Below are 25,121 nucleotides of genomic sequence, written 5' to 3'. Positions count from 1 at the left end.
GTCATAAATAAAACTTGTTTGATTTTTAATCACATTTTTCTCCAACATAAGAGTGTTTACACTAAACAAAGTAAAGTTACTCAAATTCTTAGTGTTTGGGACAACAATTAAAGGAGATCAGTGAGAATTAATAATCTCCAGTTTAAACTTGCCCATCAAGTTTAAATAAAAGAATAAAATCTCTAGTGTTTTGTAAGTTTGGTCCACTTCCTACGTAAGTTAAATATTACATCATGGGTAAAAAAAAGTACTAATTAGATCATATTACTCAAGTCTGTACATCTTAAAAAGTGGAATAACATACACAAGAATTAAAATAGCAAAAGCTATGACCATGTGGAAATACCCATTGAAAAACTTCTACATTTTATGAGCAAGTTCAAAAAGATTTCATGGTTTTCTAGTGGTTTGTGTTCTTTTTAATGGCTATTTCAATCCACCACTCTCCAAATCTATCATGGTTACTCTACAAATTTCTATTATCTTGCTCTCAGGCGATAACATCACCTATTTTATAGCAAAATAGTAATCATCAGGCAAAAACTCCTTCAACCACTTGCTACTAAAAATGAATAATTTCTGTGTCCTCCCATTCCTTCTTCCTATTACACCAGAAATGCCATTGTTCCTATTATCTAAGATTAAATTCTTCCCTAGTGCTTTAACTTTCATTTCCCATCTGTACCCTGGTTCTTGACAAATCAATTAACCCCTCTCCTTCCTTTGGTTTAGTGTTTCTCCTCTTACCTTCAACATTTAAACATATTTTCTTTTTTTAGATTTTATTTATTTATTGACAGAGAGAGAGAGAGAGAGAGATCACAAGTAGACAGAGAGGCAGGCAGAGAGAGAGGGAGAAGCAGGCTCCCTGCTGAGCAGAGAGCCCAATGCGGGGCTCGATCCCAGGACCCTGTAATTATGACCTGAGCCGAAGGCAGAGGCTTTAACCACTAAGCCACCCAGGCGCCCCTACATTTAAACATATTTAAGGGTCTACTATCTAAAAAAAAAAAAAAAAAAAAAAAAAAAATCAAATCTATGTTCCTTAGGCTATTGCCCTCACTTCTCCCCTTGACAGCCAAATTTATAAAAGTATTGTCAACACCTACCTCATCTTGTCCACATCACCTTTTCTTTACTTTTACTTTCAGCTTCTCCAACTATAATTTGATTTTTACCTCCAAAATATCACCAAGATCATCCATGAACTTATTGCTAAATCCAGTGAATACTTTCTATTGTTCATCTAAGATGAACTCCTCTGGTAGAGCTCATTGATACTGACTATAGTACTACTTGTCTAAAGTACTTACTACCTTCTGTTGGCTTCCATGACTCTCCTGGCTTTACCAGTCTAGACATTACTTCTCAGATTTTTGTAGGGTTCTATTTTTCTGACAGTTTTTTACATCACTGATGCTCACCAGGACTCGTTCCGTAGGGGCTTTTCTCTTTATGTTCTATATATTCTAAACAATGTCATCCATTCTTATGACTTTCAATGCTTGGTGATTTTCAAATCTATCGTTATAAGCACAGATTTCTCTCCTAAGCTTCTGACCTATGTATCCAACTGGAAGTTTCCCATCAGCTGTCCAGAAGACACCCTGATCCACTGTAGTTAAAAACATCATTCATGCACACTCCCTATAACCTTTTTTTTTTTCTCCTGAGGACCTAGTCTCAATGAACTGCTGCACAATCCACCCAGTGCCCAAGACAAAAACTTGATTCTCCCATCTCTCTCATCCCTAAAATCTAGTCAACTACCAATCCTCGTTGATCCTATCTCTTGAAATTCTCTCCAGTATGGGAACTTCTCATTGCTTCACTGCCATTTTCCTAGTAAAGTTATAACCATTTTTTGACTAAAGAAATATTATGGGTAAAAACCATCTGACATATATTTTTTTTTAATTAAAGAATATAGAGAATCATACCCTCTAACATTCTCATCTAAGAAGTAATAGCATCTTACCTGGCCTCCTCCCTTTCAGCATTGCATCCTCCCTCTACTTTCCCTATCCAATCAAAGTGATATTCCTAAAATGCAATTTTGATTATATCATCCTCATGACTAAAAATCTATAATGTCTCCCTACTCTTTTTTTTTAAATATTTTATTTATTTATTTGACAGACAGAGACCACAAGTAGGCAGAGAGGCAGGCAGAGAGAGAGAGAGAGAGAGGAGGAAGCAGGCTCCCCGCCGAGCAGAGAGCCCGATGTGGGGCTCGATCCCAGGACCCTGGGATCATGACCTGAGCCAAAGGCAGAGGCTTTAACCCACTGAGCCATCCAGGTGCCCCATGTCTCCCTACTCTTAAAGTAAAGTTCAAATTCCTTGTCTTAGAAGGTCTTGTACTATCTGCCCCCTGATTACCTTCTAGCCAACTGTCTGATCACTCTTGCCTCAAATTCTCTGCTATACCTCCACACTGATCTTTCAATTCTGGAAACATGCTATGCTTGTTCTCACACATGTTATTTCCTCCTGGAATACATGTCTTCACCCACTTTGTCTCCTTGTTTCCCTAATAATTCCTACCTATCTTTTATATCTCAATTTAGACATTACTTCTCCCAGGAAGCCATGCTTAATGTCCCAAGCCTGGGCTTTATGTCCCTCCTGTATGATCCCATAGTATACTCTAATTTTCCCATCACACCACTTTAGCATATTGCATTACAATTATTCTGTATCCTCACTACACTATAAGCTACAAAAGGACATGAATTTTATTTCATCCACCAATAAATCTCTAGTACATACTACACTTCAATAAACATTCCTTGAGTAAAGTATTTGAATGAATAAATGGATGAGTGGAAAAATGGATAAATTGTTTCTAAATGAAACATGAAATGGAAATCTTGATTTTTATAGCTATAAAACTGAAAATAACTGCTTAATACATGAATCTTATGAAATATTAATCATTTAGATAGAATCATGTACTTTAAGATAAATGACCTTCCCTAATACTTTTCCAGGACAGAACAGGTAATATTCTTTAGCACACTACATGTACCATTTAAAAGAGAAAGAAGTGGAGGGGAAAGAGATTAAAGGAGCCATTTAGTGATGGAACTGCTTTATTGATAGTAACTAAGAGACTTTTGAAAACTGGTATGGGAATCTGGTAGTCAAAGGTTTAGATATATAATTTTACATGAGCAACTATCTCAAAGTAAAAGCATTAAAGTATTTAATACTAAAAGCTAAGGACTCTAAAGAGAATGAATCTGTTGTCTTCTCATATACTTAGAAAGAGAAGAAAACAAACATGTATGCACTCTGCATCTACTATCTAATGAAACTAAAATTAGTTACTGAATTCAAATATACTACTAATATTATGACTCAGTGTCCAATCATGAATCCTCACAGATAACACAAAGAGGTGATACACCCATTATTTTACCTTGCATTAATTAGCTTTCTAATATCTAAAGTCAAATGCAAATTTGCATGGATGAGGTGATTTTGTGAAAGCAAGTTTTTTAAAGAACTGTCATAATAAAATATTGTAACTTATTTCAGGAGTTAGCATTCATTCAGTCATTAAGTAAGAATTTATTAAAATCTTAAGAACTACAAAATTTATGTGCTATATGGAAAACAAATGAAACCACCCTCAAAGAAGCTTCAAAAATTTAGGGTTAATATAATTATTTTAATAATCTCAAATATCTTCTTTAATCTTTACATAGAAAATGGCATCCATTTCTCAAAAATTACTAAAGATAAAGTATATATTCAATCAATAAGAGGGAAGCTACATTTTACTTTACTCAGTATTCATAAACAGTCCAGCCCCAAATTACATAAACAGAATTACATGTCAGAATTTGAGAATCAACTAGGAAGTGACATTAAACCCAAATACTATTTACCTGAATTCCAATTCAAAATACAACTCAATGTTTTTATTATATTTTTTAATGTGGAGATTATAGAGATCAAGGAAAAAAAAACTGGTATACACCTTCATTCAAACTGATTGCTGTGCACTATTTTACAATTTCCAAGTCTTAGAAGAGAATTACAGATGAGAATTTTTAAATCTAAGTTCAAAATCATGAGAGTTTCATTTCCTGATTCCCAGTGTGGATCTGAATAAAGACATCCATAAAATGTAACAGTCTTTCACTGCAACCCAAAAAGTACATGCACTTTTATAACTCCTGGCTTGGTATAACCAGAAAAATGGTATATTTTTTTTCCAAATTCATCCAAATTTTATTCTGTGATACTTAGGGAAAAAAATAATCTATAATTAAATCACTGCACATGAACCCATAACATGATCATACCTCTAGAATGTGTGTAGAACTTGGTGGATTTGCCATGAAGTGATCCAGAAAACAAAAAGAGGGGATCAGCCACCTAGTTTAACCTCCTATACAAAATGTTATTCTGCACAGAATTAACCTATCCTCAGTTTTACACCTCTGAGGCTTCTCTCTATAAAAATTTAGGAACCTTCTCCATTTACACCTCTGGCAGATTCTTCAATATTCTGGGGAAGAACAAGCATAACTTCCTGTCTCAAAATGTGCTGCCTTGGATTGGAAAAATAGATAATGAAAGAAATTTTTAAAATGCACGAATACTGGCAATTATTATAGAACTATACCAAAGAAATACAAATATTGCTCTCTTTTCCACTTGAGAGTAAAACTATGTGCAAGTCACAAAATGATGTATTCTGTACAATAAGTAAATTATGGATTAAAGTGTATTAAGCAACCTAATTTTTTTTTATTTTGAAACTTTTGAAACAAAAAAGCAACCCTAGAACAAAATTTTTTCCACTAATAAAAATAATGTTTTAAGGATAAAATTGTAGGGTTCTAAACAGAATCTTGTCTCCCATCTCTTTATAATATTAATAAAGTTCAAGGCCGTGTCTACTGAAAAATTCTGGCAAGCCAAACTTGCACAATTAAAATAAATACAGTGTCACGTGATTGGTCTCCTAAAGCCTGGAATTTTGACCTTGACCGAAGTCTTCTGAATTCTAATGTTATAAATAACCAGCATTTAGATGAAAAAAAATCTTAAACTATTAATTCTCACAGAATGTGGTTGTGCCTTTTCAATGCATATATCCCATGCAAATGTTTAACATGGGCTTATTCACTGGACAAAAATGTATTGTGTGTCTACCAGGGCTAGGCCCCATATCAAGCAATGAAGATATAAAGGAGACATGACCAACACAGTGCCCCTCCTTAAAGTGCTAGAAAAAGCAGAGAAGACAAATAATTGCAAAAAGTCATCACCTAGAAGTATAGGATATGCAGGGGGCATTTTTACTATCTATAGAGTAAGGGAAAGCATCCTGGAGAAGTTGAGAGTCAATGTCTTAAAAACAAAAATCTTCAAGGCTATGGTAATAGAACTGTCTATCTGTAAGTTATGGCTATTCACACCTATCAGTTAAATTCTATATTCCGTAACATGTACAGGTTAATTTATTACTAGGTTTATGTTTAGCATAACATGCTGTTTAAAAGAAGTTTTATAAATCAAATTTCTCATAGTTTTAAACCACAAAAGGAATAATTTCTAACAGTTCAGTAAAATCAAACGAGCATAACGAGTAAAGTGGCAACACAGGTTTAAATATTTCTGAAAAATGGAAGGCTGACTTCATGAGTTTCTTTCAATCTCTTTCTCTCTTAACTACAATAAAGTCACAGTAAAAGGATTTTTTTTAAAAAAATAGAAACATTTAAGAACTAAGAAAGAGAAAAGGAAAGGAGACTAAAACAATCAAAAGAATTCATCAAATTTTTACAAAATGGAGAAGATGAGGGAGTAATAATTGATAATTGACCTGGGGAGGGGGGCAGAATGCCCCTATACTCTCAATACTGGAAGACTGAGGAGGAGAAGACCAAATGGAAGTGAGCTGACTAGAGATGCAGACCCCAGAAAGGATAAGACCTTAGGAATTCAAGGAGTGGTGAGGTTAGAGTAAGTGATGGGGCTGAAAACAGAGCATTAGATAACAATAGGTAAAGACATCATTGGATACTTCCCCAACACACAGGCTCTCACATACAGGTGCATGTGCACCTGCACCTAGATTACAACTCCTGCAACTTCTCCTATTCTTTGGAGAAACTCAATGACACCAGAGAAAAGGACTTATAAAACACTGACATTTGGGGGCACCTGGGTAGTTCAAGTGGTTAAGCATCTGACTTGATTTCAGCTTAGGTAATAATCTCAGGGTTGTGAGACTGAGCCCCGCATTGGGCTCCACACTGGGCATGGAGCCTGCTTAAGATTCTCTCTTTCTGTCTCCCTCTGCTGCTCCCCTCTCCCTCTCTAACACAAAACAAAACCATAAACAAAAAAAAGCACTGACATCTGGATGCCACTCTATTAAGAAGCCCAGATCACCAAATGAAAAGCCATTCTCATGTACAAATAGCTTCTGAGTAGCTCTCAATATAGAGAGGTAACAACTACAGATATGTGAGGAAAACTTCCAAAATGAAAGTGAGAGCTTAGAAAATCAATCAGGAACAAAAATTAACCTGGAAGAAACAAAACAGTGCACAAAGTGGAAGACAATTCAAAAACAAAACAAAACTATGATTAATATCCTTCCAGTAAAAAGAGAAATTTAGCAGCCATAAAACAAAACAGAAGGCTGTACCAAAGGAACAATAGAAAACAAAAAATTAGTTTTGAGTTAAAAAATTAGAATGACTGTGGGGCGCCTGGGTGGCTCAGTGGGTTAAGCCGCTGCCTTCGGCTCGGGTCATGATCTCAGGGTCCTAGGATCGAGTCCCACATCGGGCTCTCTGCTCAGCAAGGAGCCTGCTTCCCTCTCTCTCTCTCTCTCTACCTTCCTCTCCGTCTACTTGTGATCTCTCTCTGTCAAATAAATAAATAAAATCTTAAAAAAAAAAATTAGAATGACTGAAATAAAACTTTCAATAGGACAGCTGGAAGAAGAGTCAAAGATAGCTCCCATAAAAACAAGCAAACAAGGGGCGCCTGGGTGGCTCAGTGGGTTAAACCTCTGCCTTCAGCTCAGGTCATGATCCCAGAGTCCTGGGATCGAGCCCCGAATTGGGCTCTCCACTCGGTGGGGAGGCTGCTTCCTCCTCTCTCTCTGCCTGCCTCTCTGCCTACTTGTGATCTCTCTCTCTGATAAATAAATAAATAAAATCTTTAAAAAACAACAACAACAAGCAAACAAGCAAGAAGATTAAAAAGTTAGAACGGAAGATTAGAATTAGATTGGGATCTGTCAGGAGGTGTAACTTTAGACTAACAGAGGTTCCAGAAAAAGAAAAAACAGAAGATGGAGAAGTGGAAATTGTCAAAGAAATAATACAAGAAGAACATACAGAACTTTCACACATGAATTTCTATACTGAAAGGATCCTCAAGTTCCATCACAATAGATGAAAAAATGCCCACATAAAGCTCTTCATTATGAGTTTCAAAAAAGCAGGGGGTAAAAGAAGTTTTCAGGGAGCCTGGGTGGCTCAGTTGGTTAATTGTCTGCCTTTAGGTCAGGTCATGATCCCAGGGTCCTGGGACCGAGTCCTGCATCAGGTTCCCTGCTCCGTGGGGAGTCTGCTTCTCCCTCTACTCTTCCCCCCTTGCTCTGTGATCTCTCTCTCATTCTCTTTCTTTTTTTTTTTTTTTAAAGATTTTATTTATTTATTTGACAGATAGAGATCACAAGTTGGCAGAGAGGCAGGCAGAGAGAGAGAGGAGGAGGCAGGTTCCCTGCTGAGCAGAGAGCCCGATGTGGGGCTCGATCCCAGGACACTGGGACCATGACCTAAGCTGAAGGCAGAGGCTTTAACCCACTGAACCACCCAGGCGCCCCTCTCATTCTCTTTCAAATAAATAAAATCTTAAAAGAAAAAAAGTTCTCAAAGGGGGGTAAAGATTGATTATAAAACAAATAATCAGAATTGTGTGATTAGAGACTTGGGAAGAGTCAGACAGAGGCCTCTGCTATCATTTACAGAGGAATTTTTATAAACACTAAGCAATTATACCATAATAGGTACAAATAAATAAATAAATGAATAAAATTACAAAAACAAATTTATTGAATGCTCACCACATGCTAGGGGTACAATTCTAACTATTTAAAATGTATTAATTTAATTTTCATAACTATGGAGGAAGACACTATTAAGTGTGGCCTTTTTTTTTTAAGGTTTTATTTATTTATTTGAGAGAGAAGGAGCACAAGCAGGGGGAGGGGCCGAGGGAGAGGGAGAAACAGACTCCCTGCTGAGTGTGGAGCCAGATGTGGGGTTCAATCCCAGGACCCTGAGATCATGACCTGAAGTCAGACGCTTAACCGACTGAGCCATCTGGGTGCCCCAAGTGTGGTCTTTTAAAAACCACTATACTATCTCTCAATTTTAAAAGCAAAATAAACTTTAGGGGCACCTGGGTGGCTCAGTCGGCTGAGCCTCTGCCTTTGGCTCAAGTCATGACCTCAGGGTCCTGGGAATGAGCCCCAAGGGGGGGCTCCCTGCTCAGCAGGTAGTCTGTCTCTCCCTCTCCCCACCCCCATGTATGTGTCGTGCGTGCACTCTCAAATAAAATCTTAAAAAAAAAAGTAAAATTAATTTTAAAACAGAAGAAAATACTGTTTTAATGCTCTTTACCTTCCTAATCTGCTTCCATATCAACTATGGTTGGTGAAAAATTCTGTCTTGGTCAATGGGGACACAAGTTTAATGTATGGGGGGGTGGGGAGAAGAGGAGTAGCAGATGAAAGTTGAGGGAATTTGCTGCTAGCATTTTAAGTATTCATTGTACAAAAGCACTTTATGCTATGTATTTATAATTTGCAGCTAGAAGGTCTGTAGCACAGTGGATTCCCTGATTTAAATACATCAACGACCTCCACCAAAAGAACTGATGCACTTACCTCAGACCACCAACATGTGTTTGGGAATAAAGAATAAAGAATACATTTCATTAAAGTTAAAAACAGAATAGCTACCTCTTTTCTAAATTTTTGTCATCTCAGCCCTTCACACTCTTTCGTCTTGCAAAGAAAACTTCCCTAAATGACTCATGACTATTTATTAACTACAACGATAGGACAAAAACATCGTGCCCCACTCACTCTTGCCTCACCCTCATCTTTATCTTACATTATCAGTTGCATGATACTTGAACATTTCATTTAAAGATCTTCTGTAGGAGTTAGCCTCTTTCAGTTTCCTATTTGTGCTGTCCTATCCATCTTCTCACTTATTTTCCTCACTTAAGAGTTTCTGATTTGGCGGTGGAGTGGGAGGGGATGTATACTCTTCTGAACAGATTTTTGTTTTTTTCCATTTCCAATCTGGGAATATCTTCCTTCTTTCTGACGTATAATAAGGAAGTTACTCGGTTTGGGCATTTACTCTCTTGGGACTAATAAAGTGCTATACAATAATGTCGTTACTTTTTAGACCTCAGACCACTGCTTCAAAACTCATCCTCCTGCACTGGACCTCCTGGGTCATTTGCTGTTACCTGGTCCAGCCTGGGCGTTCCTATCTCTCACATACCCGGCCCTCCACTTTCTGCCTGTTATACCCTTGCCTTCTTCACAGTCTTTTGTTTTGGCTTGGGGTTTTGGTTAATAGATTGTACTGCAGCAACCTCTGCGGTCCTGATGCATCAATGACAGCATCATCTGTGTTTTCCCGACAGCTGGGTGCACAGACCCTAGCTAGCCTGCCTGGCCTACGTCTTGGTCTCACAGGAGGTCCCCATGGGCGGCCGCAGAGCTCACATTGCGACAACCTCCACTGCCGGGTGTCACAGTGGCCCAGAGTCCCAAGCGCACCCAGCCCGACTGTCACACCTTCCCTCCAGGAGCTCAGGTGGAACACCCCGGCCGCCCTACCCTCGGGCGTCACCTGCGGGCCAGCCCAGCGCGCGCACGCGCTTACGCACCTACCGTTTCCTTGGCAGCCGCCACCGGGATGGGAAGCAGACCCCTGCCGCGGGGCGGGTCCTCCGGCTCTGCGGCTGAGGTCTCCGAGAGGCGCCCGGGGGTGGGCGTCCATGCGGAGTCGGCCCTAGGATCCCCATACAGCTGGTAGCACACAAGGCCGACCAGACCCCCGCCGGCCGCTGCCGCGATGCTCAGCTCCCCCCAGCGCCTCCGCCGCCTCCAAGCCTCCTCAGCCACAGCCCCCTCTTCCTCCTCCCGGCAGGAGAAGGGCCGGCCGGGCGGGCCCGGGGTTACCCCCGCAGGCCGCCCCCACAGCCCAGGAAAGAGATGGTGAGGGCAGGGCGGAGGCGGGAGCCGAGGCGGCGGCCACAGGATCCTCCGCAGTGCAGCCATTGCGGGAGCTGCCCGCACCAGAGCTAGGAGGGGGCGGGAGGGAAGGCGGAGGGTGGGGGGGGGGGGGGGAAAGGCAACGAAACCTCGCGAGAAGTCGGTGTGCGGAGGTTCGATGCTGTCCCAGGGCTACCGCTGCAAATGTGCGGCCTGGGGTACCCTGTAGCCGGCCTTCACCTGGGGCGACCGGGGGTCTCCGGTGGGAGATCGTGGGGAAAGGCGCGGATCCCGGCTACTCCTGCGCGCGACACTCCTCAGTCCCGCAGTCATAAATAACTGCGCCTGCCCTGGCAGCACCTGACTGCGCGAGAACCCAACACCGCAGGGCACAGCCAAGTCAGCAGAACCTAAAAGAGCCCTCGCGTGTGCGTGTGTCCAGACGTCCGTCCGCTAACTTGGCCCTTGGACTTGGCTGGGTGGGTTTTGGGTCACTGGGTAGTGCTCCTCTAAGAAAGTCACGGCCCTTGACCCAAGCTCATGAAAAATTTGCAATTGTATCTTCAGGTGTACAATAAAATGAGGTAAAGAGTGGCCCAAGTTAAAAAGATGGCAGATTAAGTCAAAGGCTGTTTTGACTACACAGTGACCGCTTCTGGACTTTTAATGGGGGAGGGCTAACGTTTTTTTTAGCTACAATTAATATCTCAAAAAAAAAAAAAAAGCCATACTTGTCACTTAATTCAACAAATCAGAAGTGTCTTGAAAGATACCCTTACTTTTGTGGGGATGCTGTTGGTATAAATATAAATATAAATATAAATATATATATATGTGTGTGTGTATATATATATATATATATATATATATATATGATCCTGTCATCTTTATTTTTGTTATTGCTATACCTGTTAGTTTGCCACCCTGTCAGTGCCACTTATATGAGAAAGTATATATGACATTCTTACCAGCTTCCCACCCCCGAGCCCAGGTTTGGTTAACTGAGTAATGCTAGCTTTGGTCTCTATATTCTGGAATGGTGCCAGGATCCCCTAAAATATTCTGGATCTAGGGGTGTAAACAAAATTCAGTTGTCTCTGTTGAGCTACAGCCACAAGGGAATTAGATCAGTTGATTCTGGCAATTCTTATAAAGACTAAGGGCAAACAAAATGAGGTTTTCTGGCTCAGATCTTGCTATTCCCATTCCTCACTAACAGGAGTGAGGAAGACTAGCTCCTTGTGTGGTCACTACGATTCCTTCCATTTCTGCCTTTTTTGAATTTGGGAAACTTCTGTATTCCCAAAGAAACATTTATTCTCTAGATAAAGAACACAGATCTTCTGGCATTGTTTGAACTGAACACAATTTCCGGATTTTCTCATAAATTTCCAACATGGCCTAATGGCAGAATTCTTGGACAGACTGATGAATTGTATTACTTGTATATTAAAAGCTGAGGAGCTCTAAGGAGAATTAAGGAGGTAACACAATAACATCAAATTTCAGATCAGGAAAATGGCAGAAATACTCCACCTGAGATGGCTTCAAATATGTATTTTCTTTCTAGTTTAAATAAATTTAATATAGCCCCTGCAAGTCATTTCTCTGCCTAGAAATTAAGTTCTGCTATGAGAGGTGCTGGACTGGGGTTTGTCAGGTACTCACAGAAATCTGTATAAAGCTCTCTCTGTATGCAAAAGTTGTTCTAATTATAACTTTCTATAGTACTTTCCCTCTAAAAGCAAAATTTCCTAAAGAATATTGCTTTCTTATATTTGATGCTCCATGATTATAGCTACATAAAAATAACCAGATTCCTTTGTTACCTGTATATTTTTCTAGGTTTACTTCTCAAGGGAAAAAATTATAAGAAAACATGATATTAGGAATTTGGGATTTGGGGAAATTAAAGATAATATTAGATCAATATAAATTTAGGCCAATTAATTTCCTTCAACTTTTATGTCAATTCTCCTGCACATTAATAATACCCAAAAAGTGTCCCTATTCCACAGTGAGAGTCCATACCTTAAAAAAAAATTCACTTATGTCCATTATGGTCTAAGTAAACACAAATGCTCTGAAGCATTTTAAAATGTTTGTAACGGGTGCCTGGGTGGCTCAGTGGGTTAAGCCTCTGCCTTCAGCTGAGGTCATGATCCCAGGGTACTGGGATCGAGCCCCAAGTTGGGCTGTCTGCTCAGCAGGGAGCCTGCTTCCCTCTCTCTCTGTCTACTTGTGATCTCTGTCAAAGATATAAATAAAATCTTTAAAAAAATGTTTATAACAGCAGAGATCAAGTCAAAGAAGTTGTTTCTAGAAAGCATATTCATCAATACAGAGCTATAAACTAGGCAGCAAAAGATTTGGACTCTTAGTTTTGCTACATCTCAGTTGCATAACCTTATACTGCTTTGAAGGTCACAATTTCCTACAAAATAATGAAATTGAATAGGTGATCACCTTCTGAACCCATGATCCTAATTAACCAAGATGCTCCAAGCTTACCAGTAAAACATGTACAAATACTTGAGAGCATTTTTCACATGTCATTTCTCTTTTCAAAACCCACAAATGCCCTAGAATTGCTCTTTCCTATTAAAATTCAATACAATGAGCTAATTATTTCAACCTTTCACTACTTTTTAAATTGCAAATAAATACTTTAAAAATGTGAAATTTAAGTGTATTATGTGTCATTTTTTTAGGCAGAAATGTCTTGTTTAACAAAACTCCTACTTAAATATTCTGCTTACCTTATGTTACTCAATCTGAGCGCCAGAATTTTGACTAGTTAAAAAAAGGAGCAGAGTACCAGGTGGCTCAGTTGGCTAAGCAGTCTGCTTTCTGTTCAGGTCATGATCCTGGAATCCTGGGATTGAGCCCTGCCTTGGACTCCATGCTCGGCAGGGGAGTCTGCTTCTCCCTCTGCTGTTTCCCTACCTCATGCTCTTGCTCTCTCTCTCACTTGTTCTTTCTCTCTCAAATATATATATATATATTTAAAAACCAAGCAATTATATCTAAGGCCCTACATCAGGGCACGTAAGTTCCCCACCAGCCAGTGCACTCAATTCTGACAGAGGGAAGTTACCAGCCAAAGAGCAAGGCTGCAGCAAGCCCCTTCTCTCTTGGGAAAATTGTCACAAACATTGTCCCCATCTTCAGCACTATCTTCCCTTGGGTACACTTGGCAAATTGAAAGGAGAAAGCGAAAGTGGGGTGGGGGAAGAGGTGTTCTCTGGGGTCATAGCTTTTTCTTGGTCTTTTTTCTTTATAGGGCTAGCCACTAGGAGTCTGGAACTCAATTCTTCAGCATCCAGGGCTATGAAAACCAAGTTACCCAAGGCACTGAGGGTTTGTTTTGTTATTTTGACTATCTTCCACCCCTGAAGAGACTGACAATGGGTTGTTCCTTGCCCTTCTCCTTTAGTCAAAATTAAGCTGTGCCTAAGCTCCATTAAGCCAAAGTATGTATTTAGCCTCACTGCAGGCACATAGTAAAACCCCAGTAAATGTTTATTAAATGAAGAAAGGAATTTTTGATTGTTGTAGGGGAAGAGGCCAAGATGGGAAGGCAATTCAGGGGACAAGGAAATAAAGTAGTTTATCAGAGACTAAAGGAGCTGCTGATAAACCAAGCAGCACATCTGGAAATGCAATTAATGGAAGGCCAGATGGAGAAAGCAAGGGGTTGGCAAAGAAAGATCAAAGATAGAGAGTGGTCATGGAGAAGGGTTGATTTGGGAACAAATTTTGTGATTTTTTTGATTTGAAGCCTTCCTTGTACATATCATATTTTGGCACGATCCTGCTGGACTTAGAGCCTTAAAGCAACAGGATTTCATCAGGTTCTTTGGTTCTCTGAGGAATTCCAGCATGATCCATGGCTGAAGGTTAGTGAGTTGAACTTGACATTTCCCTTTTTGTTTTTCCATATCTCACTGGTGACAACAACCAAGCTGCCAGTTGTACACATTAAAGTTTTCAACTTCAAGAGAAGTAATAAACTCACTTTGACCATTACATCTGTCCAATCTGATTTATATAATTTCTGACTTCATATGATGTCCAGGGTCCGGCTGACGGTGCCTCACTGTTCAATTCTTGCTATTTTTGTCCCTCATTTAGTGACAGGAAATTGTTTTCTTATGTATTTGGGAATCTTAATATAGCTTAAAGATATTTAACCAAGAAGTATCTTAATAAAAGACTTGTAGTACCTGAAAACCTTTAAGAAGATGCTCAGTAGATATTTTCCTTATTTACTAAGAAAAGACCAAAAGAACTTCTTTTTTAAAACATTGATGTACTGTTTCATCTTCTTTGACTTGTAACACTTTCTCCTGAAAAATGTCCATGTGTACAGACCCAGTAGGTGTCTGGTGGTACAACCAGTATATACCCTTGTCTCTTGCTCTAACCCCAGACTGTCAGGTGTTAGATGGGAAATTGCTTTAAGGGCAGAGAGCCAAACAGAAGGGCAGCCTTCAGAACAGATGGAAAGATCAGCACCAAGAGGGAATCATTAGAGAAATCAAACGTAGCATTAGGTAGTTTATATTCTTACCTGAAGAAACTTCTAGGGATCGCAAACCAGCTGCATTTCTTGCCAATGTCAGTTGATTGGTACTGGTTATCCAGAACACTGTACTGAGCAAAATTTTCAGACCAGGTCCAGACTTCAAAGGAAAAAGTACATTGGCAGATGAGTATGTCGGCAAAGAGTAGGTTATCAGATTGGGCTGAGCTGTGTTACGGGACCGCCATGGTTTACTTGCAACTCTCCAATTAGAGAAGGCTGTAAATAATAGAAAAACTGGAAGATGTTGCAGTGTTTCTGTAATTCACATGTGAATATTTTCTATTTGCCCTTGAAAGATTTAGCAAACTGAAAAGAATTTAGAGATAAATTAATCTGGAAAATTTGTCAACTTTTTAAGTTTTCAGAGGTAGTGTGGAGAGTCCTTCATGGAAACTCTCAAAAGAAATCTGATATGGAAGCCCCTGGGGCACCTGGGTGGCTCAGTTGGTTAGCATCTGCCTTAGGCTTAGGTCATAATACCACGACGCTGGGATTAAAACCTGTTTTGGGCTCCCTGCTGAGAGGGAGTCTGCTTCTCCCTCTCTCTGCTGTTCTCCCTGCTTGTGCTCTCTGTCACTCTCTGTCAAATAAATAAATAAAATCTTTAAAAGAATTAAAAAAAAAGAAGGCCCCGAATACAAAGTAAATAACAGTAGACTGTTTCCAGCTGAACAGAGGAGGTGTTTGGACCTTGTTCACTTAAAGCCTCCCTTTAAATTCCCACAGCTGGGCCTGAAGAATTTCTGTAGAATCTTAGGGCTTAAAAACCACTAAAATGTACAGTTTTAATTTTTTCTGATGAGGAAACTTAGAGGCTATCAGGTTAAAGAATGTTCTCTGGGTCACACAATTAGGACTTGTGTTTCAATATTCTGCCCTATTTCTGCATAGTGTCTGTATTGGAATCAGAAACAGAATTCAATACAGTTTTTTTTTTTAAGGCACATTAACTTCCAAAAAATAGAAATAAATGGCATTAGCTCAAATAAAAGATATTTTTACGATAAAATCATATCAACCCAGGGAAGAGTAGTACTGAGTCTTAGGTAGTATGATAAGCAAGTCAGCTATAGAGAGCTACATAGTAAGAGTTCAAGGACATTTGTTCTAACATACTGCTGTGAACATGACCTGACTACTAATTCCATCAGTTTCTATGAATCTTAGTTTAGGTTTTAAAGAGAAAACATTGACTTGGTGTAGCCTTGGTGGGTTTTCTACTTTTGTTAGTTTCTTACTGTTGGACCAATCAGCTGTGCCTAGGAAGGAAAGGGTTGAGTCATGGAGGAGCATTTTCCAGTTTTTCTGTTCTACTATTTCTGAGAAATACAGAAAAGAGCTTCTCTTAAGAAGGCACCATAGGCATGTACAATGGTGTGCTGGTCAAAGTTAACAGTCAATTCTGGTCGTAGAAGAAGCAGGGAGTTGTGATTTGTGGCATTTGTAGATTTCCATGGTATAAATACTCTGACCATGGCTGATGTCTACAAGACAAAGACGCAGCAGCACATCATCATATAGAATATCAATTAAACACAGAAAGATATAACCCATATAGGAAAACAATTGGGAAGTGATAAGTTCTTAGTACTCATTACCTTTGATTTTAATGTAATATATCCAATTATAAGTTCATATATTTTAATTTTTAATAATGTCTCCAATCTAATAATGGTTAGCTCACTAGATTCCTGAAAATTTAATAATCAGCTCTATTGAGCTAGTCCAAGCTGGCTCCAGCACACTAATAGCAGGTACTTCATGATTACCATACCCATTAGAAAGTTTGGGCATTCTTGAAGACCAGTGTTTGACACAAAAAGGAAACAGTGTGAAGAGGACATAAGACTAAACCCAAAAGAAGACCGGAATTAAAAATGCACCTTTAGCCACAAACAGCGAATTAATTTACCCATCCTTTAGTCAATAGGGGTTAACAACCTTCCTTCCCTTCTTGGGGTTGTTAATTAGTTTCAATCAACCTATATAAAGATGTTACTATGGAATTATTCTTACTCTTTCCAATTAATTATGTTTGCTGTTCCAGAGACTTGAAGTTAAAGAATCATCTCAGTATGGATGGGAACAACTGACTACCCAGAACCGAGATTATTTGTTGTTTTTTTTTAATTGTTCCTTTTCTATTTTGTTGAATTGAAGTATAGTCGACACACTGAGTTACATTAGTTTCAGCATACAACAAAGTGATTGGACATGTCTGTACATTATGTTGTGCTGATCGCAAGTGTAGCTACCATCTGTCACATACAATGCTATTATGATACCATTGACTGTATTCCCTATGCTGTACCTCCCATCCCCATGACTTATTTATTCCATAATTGGAAACCTGTCTCTTCCACCTCCCTGCCCCTCTGGCAACTATCAGATTATTTGGGTAGAAACTACTCTTTTTGGGGGGTGGGGTGGGTAGAGACTACTCTTGAGCTGAGTCTTGGCTCCCTGGGTAGAAAGCTGTGCATTTAACAGCCAATACTCATTAGGAATCAGCTCTGATCTTACCAGGTCATTAGGTCTTGCTCTATGCTAATAGTAATCCTTAGCTTTGATTAAAATATATTATTTCAAATTTATAGTAATATAATACATCTAAGCAAATTTTAAATTTATTACACTCAAAATTTATATTTGTCCACAGGAAGGTAGTCATTCTTAAGCCAAAGTAATCAACAAATGATTTAGGTCACTATGCATATCTTTTTCTGTTAAAATAAACAGCTTGCCTCCAACACTGGAGACTGATCTGAAAATGAAAAGTCTGAAAATATGAGTGTTCATAAATTCCTTGGCAACCGAAGCATATCAAAACTCTTGCACTTTGGAAAGGATTGCAGTTTTTTTTAGAATTGTCGCAAATCTTGTGTTCAGGAACCTGTAAACCTCAGACCACCACATCAAGGGAAATGAAATGAACCTTTCACTGGATGATAAGACATTATAGAAAACCACTAAATGAACTACTCTAACATCATCATGCAGGTGCATGGGGCTCCTTAAACAAATTATTCTAGATTAAGTAGGCCTGTTCCTCCATCCTTGTAGCGTTATATAAGGAAACCATGTTTGATTAGAATTTTATTGTGTGTGGTATTTGTTTCAGGGCACATGCTTTGATCAAAATCTATGTAATGGAGGCCTGTGTTCTCTGATATCTAGAATTAATCATTGAACTCTTGGATATGGTTAAGTGTAATAATTACACTGACTTAATAAACATCTATGTGCCTGTAAAGAGTTTGTCCCTAGGGGCGCCTGGGTGGCTCAGTGGGTTAAAGCCTCTGCCTTTGGCTCGGGTCATGATCCCAGGGTCTTGGGATCGAGCCCCACATCGGGCTCTCTGCTCAGCAAGAAGCCTGCTTCCCCCCTCTCTCTGCCTGCCTCTCTGCCTACTTGTGATCTCTGTCTGTCAAATAAATAAATAAAATAAAATAAAAAGAGTTTGTCCCTAAAGTGAATTTTAAATAAAGACAAACATCAAACAATGATGAAAGCAATATGTGAAACTCAAGATCATTATCCAAACCAGGTTCTGTTTCAAACTGAAAATGAACCAAATTAAGAAAAAGGACAAGCTAAAAGTTGGGGTAATAGAGTAATTCATCATTAAGTCTTTTAAAAATGGAAACAAATGAGAAATGAATGTTCCTTTGCTCTTCTTTCCAACTCTATAGATTAAAATTAAAATTTCTTCCAATCTTTCTCTGATAATTATGAAGGACTCATATGACATCCAGCTAGAAGAGGTCACTAGGCAGTTAAAAATGTGGAACTAGAGCTAGGTCTTAAAGGTGGTAGCTGACCGCTATGCAGCTTTGTGATGAAATTTAGTTGAGCTTTAAATGTGGTACTTGTAAAAAAATATCATACTCTGAAAGACAGCTTACATATACTATAAGTGGATTATGTTAAAGTAAAAAAAATTGTAAGTTATATAGTATTTACATAATAATGGGAACTTGCAGATAGATCTACAGAAATATTATGTTTCAGAAGTTGGAATCTCATGTATATAGAAGTATTATTATCTACATATTTATTTTAATAAAAAATCAGTATTTGAGTTTCATAATTAGAACCTACCATATCTTCTTTAAAGTTCTGATTTTAAGAAAAGGAGAATTTAGATGATGCTAAGAGAGAAGTTTGTCTATAAAAAGTTTGTCTATAATTAGTCTATAAAGCAAAGGTGCTGAATTTTATTTTATTTTATTTTTTTTAAGATTTTATTTATTTACTTGACAGACAGAGATCACAAGTAGACAGAGAGGCAGGCAGAGAGAGAGAGAGGGAAGCAGGCTCCCCGCTGAGCAGAGAGCCCGATGTGGGGCTCGATCCCAGGACCCTGAGATCATGACCCGAGCCGAAGGCAGCGGCTTAACCCACTGAGCCACCCAGGCGCCCCTGAATTTTATTTTCTAATTAAATTTTACCTTGAAATTTGGACAGCAATCATAAACATTAGATTGAATGGGACCATGAGATAATTTAGTCTGAGATCTGTGTTTTAGTCAGGAGGAAACTGAATGGATCATGCCTTACCAAGATGTATTTCCTGATCTAGGTTCTGTCTGCTACCCCTCTTTTCTTTGGCATTTTCCTAACAGGACTCTGCTTGGATATAACTTCTAAATGCTTCCCAGTTCCAAGGCCAGTTTAGTTGACCCTGCTACCTGCTTTCAACAAAGTACCTCGAATTTGCCCATCATAGCACCACCACGAAAATGTTTTCCTTTACTTGTTTGTATCAGCCAGCTAGACCATAAGCAGCAGAAGATAGAGATTGGTTTTTGCCTTAAAAAAATTTTATTTATTTATTTATTTATTTATTTGACAGAGAGAGAGATCACAAGTAGGCAGAGAGGCAGGCAGAGAGGGAGGGGGAAGCAGGCTCTCCGCTGAGCAGAGAGCCTGATGTTGGGCTAGATCCCAGGACCCTGAGATCATGACCTGAGCCTAAAGCAGAGGCTTAACCCACTGAGTCACCCAGGCACCCCTGGTTTTTGTCTTTTGACAAACACAGATAGAACCTGTTATGTAGATACTTACAGAACTAATGTATCTTTTGAATGAAAGACAAATATTTTTTTTATAAAATTACCAAAAATCCATGAAAATTTCACATGAATAGAGGTTCTTGCTTCAGCATCATCAAGAATAAAGATATGAATTAAATTACCAGTCAACATTCAGAACACCAAGTCAATAAACTAGTAGATTCAGTGATTATCCTGAAAAATACATTTCAATTGTTGTGCCTCTTTAAAAATACTTACAGTTCCTTACATTGTTAACTATCAGGAAATAATAGTGGATCTGTGTTTGCTGAAATCAATCATAAAAGGCCACGTCTGAACAGTTTATCTCTTATTTTCATAGACCCACAGAGTCTTGCTGTTGCAGTCATGTGTTTTGGTTGTCGATTCTGACCCACGAAGTTTTCTTTTCTTTTCTTTCTTTCTTTTTTTTTTTTTTAAGATTTTACTTATTCATTTGACAGAGTCAGATCACAAGTAGGCAGAGAGGCAGGCAGAGAGAGAGAGGAGGAAGCAGCCTCCCTGACGAGCAGAGACACGGATATCAGCTCGATCCCAGGATCCTGGGATCATGACCTGAGCCAAAGGCAGAGGCTTTAACCCACTGACCCACAGAGTTTTAAGGGGGTTAATACACTCAAAGAACTGCTCTTTTTGTTTAGCTTGACAGCCAACTACTCCGAATCTAGTTCCTTGCCACTTAGCATTTACGCGACTCTGCTCCCTGTCCTTAAACTCATTTCTCAATTTCGTGGCCAGCTAGAAACTTACAGCCTTGTTTGCAAGAACAGCTGGAGTCAAATATTTTCAGCATCAACGCGTTCAAGGGATCCTGACAGCTGTGTAGTATTTGCTGAGCTGCGTTTTATTCCTACTGAGGTTATTGACATCTTCACAGTTTTCCTGTGATTTTTATCTTTGCCAGTGACATGCTTATTATAATTGTGCAGCTTTCTGTTTTCAGTTTTGGAAGGGAGACTAGGCTGAGGAATTTACCAATGGCATGGCTAGAAGCTGAAGTGAAACTTGGCACCCTTTATTCCTGTCTATCAAGGTTCCTCTTGGCCTTATCAAGGGTCTGGCAGCGTGTGTACCCATACCGTCCTCTAGTGGCTGACCCCATTGGAGACCGGCTATACCACTCAGCCACTGAGGCCAAGACTGTCCTTTCTCTTGGTGCATGGGCTTATGAGCAGAGGTTATTTTTTCAGGATGAAGAATATTTCTCCTGGTGTGCCTGAGTTTTCCAACAGTCAAAATTTAATTTTACAGCACTGAATATACATTCTATGGCTTGGAAACTTTCTCAGGGGAAATAGAAAAATAAATTAAAAAATCTAAGCAAGTCCTTCCTGTTTCTGGAAAAATCCTGAAGTGTATATCCATCAACGAACAAAGATTTATCAAGCATAAAAAATATCCCAAGTACTGTTGTCGGTGCTTGATATATGTAAGTGAACAAAATAGACAAGGATCCCTGCCCTCAGGAACCATACATTCTAGAATGTGTTTCCTTTGGATTGACAATACTAGACTACTTGTAAATGTGATGTGCTTCAAACACTGTACCACCAGGGACTGTGTTCTTACCATTCAGTAGTGTAAATGATATTGGCCTTCTCTTCTCTAACCTGCCGTCAGGGCCGAATGGAGTTTGCTGGTCCCATGCCACCTGCACAGCTGGTACCATATGCACTACTAGTCTTGCATGAACTAATGGTGCTCACTCCGGAGTGGCCATTCGGGGATTCTATTTCCGTCTTCCTAAATTGTGTGCGAAAATATAAGAAGTGCCTTTGAGTCCTCTTTCCACTCCCCTTCTCCCGGGTCTCCTCCCTACACCAGCACTAACTTAGTATAGTCCTTCTGGGCAGTTTTTGCCTAGGGCTATACTACAGTTCTGCAAAAACAGGACTGGTTATCAAGGCCTCTAATTAGGAGAGAAAAATGGGTAAATATTACTTCAGTAACTCTTATCATATTACTCTGGGGAAAGATATGAAATTTTAAGGTGGTTTAATTACTTACTTTTCCTTTTTCTGTTTTTTTTTAAAAAGAATGTAATTCTTCCATATTATTGATGGTACAATAAATTAAACTCTTGTATCTCCATTCTTGCGATGGTGTATTTTATTTTTAACTCATTCTAAGGCGAGACAATGAACGAACTCATTAATTATTTAAACCTACTGACATCCTGAGTTTTATGAATAGATTTTTTTATTCGGAAGAGTGTCTTTTTTTTTTTTAATCAGAGTTTGATGGCCATTTTATGCCCTCAGAAAAATGCAACTTGTTTGAAAATTGATTTTATTTTTATTTACTAAAATAAAAATACTCTTTTAGTGTTTAAGTGACTTATGCTTCAGTAGGATGAGACATATTTAATTTAAAATACTGCTTCTTGTGGTGCCTGGGTGGCTCAGTGGGTTAAGCCTCTGCTTTCGGCTCAGGTCATGGTCTCAGGATCCTGAGATCAAGCCCCTCCTTGGGCTCTCTGCTCAGCAGGGAACCTGCTTCCCCCTCTGTCTCTGTCTGCCTCTCTACCTACTTGTGACCTCTCTCTCTCTCTGTCAAATTAAAAATAAAAAATCTTAAAAATAAAATAAAATACTGTCTTTGCTTTGAAAATGGAGAAATGAAAAAGAAAGAATCTCAGTGGAACCTATGAATGCATTCATAGTAAGGATATAATAAGCAGTGAAAAAAATAGCAACCACAAACATTTATCTCAATCCCCTCTTCACTTGCTGATTCTGGGAGCAATCAAATGAAGAAATGTATGTGAGCAATGATGTCAATTTGCACCACATTTTTTTTTTATAAGGTATACGTCAGTTGCTCTAGAGCATCAGCTTTTATCACTACTTGGGAATTTGCAGCAGGTGGGGTGGGAACAGTTTTGGAAATAGATGTGAACTATTTCAGTTTTAATGATGGGTTTTCCATTAACTAGGTGGCATTTTTCTGAAAGCCATTTTCCCTCATCTGCAAAACAAAGGTGTTGGTTGAGGTGAGTTGGCAAGTTCCTTCCACGACATGAAAAAGGTAAAGTACTTTCACACCACGCTTTTATGACATATTCAAATGATGACAGAAGATCATACGAAAGAGGAATGAATGATGTGTATTTAGCCAGACGCTGTGAAATAGACTACTTCCAAAACTTTATTTTAGAAGTACATTTTTTGTAGATCCACCTCGAAATGCAATTAATTAAACCTTTCATTACAGGAACCCAAAGATCATTTTTTTCTATGCTCCAGAAAGACCACTATTAGTTTTGATGATAGCTTTGATAAAATATCTTTATCTTCTTGCAACCTAGAGCAAAACATGGAATTTTAAGTGGCTTAAAACCCAGGAAAAATTTATAATAATCATTGTCCTTAAAATATTCACTTAGGGGCTCCTGGGTAGCTCAGTCAGTTAAGTATCTGACTTTTGGTTTTGGCTCAGGTCATGATCTCCTGGTCAGAGATGAACCTAGCGTCAGACTCTGCTCCACAGAGAGTCTGTATCCCTTCTTCCTCTGCCGCAAGCTCCCCCCAACCCCCGCAACCCCCGCTAGAGCTGACACGCTCTCTCTCTGAAATAAACAAAAAATCTTTAAAAAACAATTACTTAGATTTTGTAATACTAGTGGATTTTCATATGCATTTGCCTGTAGGCTTCCTACAACACTTCTGTAAGTTGGATAGAACATATTATTATCCCAATTTTATAGAGGAAAAAATTGAGCTCTAGGGCTCCAGTAATGTCATTTTCTCAAGATCTTATAACTACTGAGTGGTAACTTCTTGCTTGTATCTAAAAAGTGAGTAAGGATAGAAAAAAATTACAAGGTAAAAATCAGACTATATGTTGTTTACTAATCCTGTTGCTCTTTGTGATGGGTAAAGTGGGGAAGGGGGTCTGGAGTTGACATTTCTGAAAAAAGTAGACATTGACAAAGATGTTCAATTTCTGTCAAAAATTTATTCTGCTTAAATTTGTCCCCCAAGTTATGTGAATTCATAGTCAATTAATTTTCCTTTTTCCACGTGTGGTCAATATTATTCACGAAAAATATCCAACCTCTTCTGGTAGAGGTTTGGGATTTTGTGCAGACTGAGTCTCTTCCATGCAAATAGTTCAGGAATTCTGATTTAATATCAATTATCTTACATAATAGCTGTTGAATTTAGATTTTTTTCTCTCCTACAATTAAAGTGTCTCTAATATCTGAGCTGTGACCTTTCAAAATTTACATTAAAAACTTTCATTTTGATATAATTTCATGCTTATAGGAAAGCTACAGGACTGGTACGGAGAAATCCACAACCCTTTATTCACATGCTTCGTTGACACATCACTTCATCTGCTTTGTCACCTACTCTCTTTTTCTGTCTCTAGATGCATAAACATTTTTTTCCTGAACTATTTGAGCACAATTTTGCAGATGCCATGCCCTTTTATCTGTAAAGATTTATTTTGGATTCCCTAAGACTTTTCCTTATATAACTGCAATGCAAATGTCAAAATCAAGAAATTTAATGTAGATACAATGCTATTGTTTAATTCATAATCCATACTAAAATTTTGCCAGTTATTTCAATAATGTCCATTATGGTTGTATTTTTGTCTGGTTCACACTCCATGCCAGGATCACACAACATACTTAGTTTTCATGTCTCTTTAATTTCCTTTAGACTGGAGGAGTTCCTCAAACTACCTTCCTTTTTTTTTTTTTAATTTTTTAAAAGACTTTATTTATTTATTTGACAGATAGAGATCACAGTAGGCAGAGAGGCAGGCAGAGAGAGAGAGAGGAGGAAGCAGGCTCCCTGCCGAGCAGAGAGCCCGATGCGGGGCTCGATCCCAGAACCCTGAGATCATCACCTAGAGCCAAAGGCAGAGGCTTAACCCACTGAGCCACCCAGGTGCCCCTCAAACTACCTTTCTTTGTGTTTCTTGATTTTGACATTTTGGAAGCATGTAGGCCAGCTGCTTTACAGAATTTCCCTCACTTGGGCTTTATCTGATATTTCCTCATGATTAGATTGTGAATTTTTTACAGAAATACCAAATGAGTGACATTATCCCCTTCCTAATGTATTAAGAGGCACATGGCAGTGGTTTGTACCCCCCCCCCCTTTTTTAAGACTTTATTTATTTGGCAGAACGAGTGAAAGCAAGCACAAGCAAGGGGAGATAC

The 25,121-nt window shown here is 38.8% G+C and overlaps 1 protein-coding gene across 3 annotated transcripts in view; it reads right to left on the bottom strand.

Annotated features, from left to right (window-relative positions):
- MICU3 (mitochondrial calcium uptake family member 3) overlaps positions 1-10,414 on the bottom strand; it is a 114,331-nt gene extending 103,917 nt beyond the window's left edge. For all 3 annotated transcript variants that reach the window (XM_047716081.1, XM_047716073.1, XM_047716091.1), the window contains exon 1: positions 9,959-10,414. In XM_047716081.1, coding sequence (XP_047572037.1) covers positions 9,959-10,348 — 390 coding nt within the window. In that variant the 5' untranslated portion in view covers positions 10,349-10,414. The remainder of the gene's footprint in view (positions 1-9,958) is intronic.
- Between the last annotated feature and the right edge of the window lie 14,707 nt (positions 10,415-25,121).

This window comes from Lutra lutra, chromosome 2 (genome assembly GCF_902655055.1).
Source record: "Lutra lutra chromosome 2, mLutLut1.2, whole genome shotgun sequence".
NCBI classification, from domain to species: Eukaryota; Metazoa; Chordata; class Mammalia; order Carnivora; family Mustelidae; genus Lutra; species Lutra lutra.
This window is presented reverse-complemented; position numbering and strand designations above follow the sequence as displayed.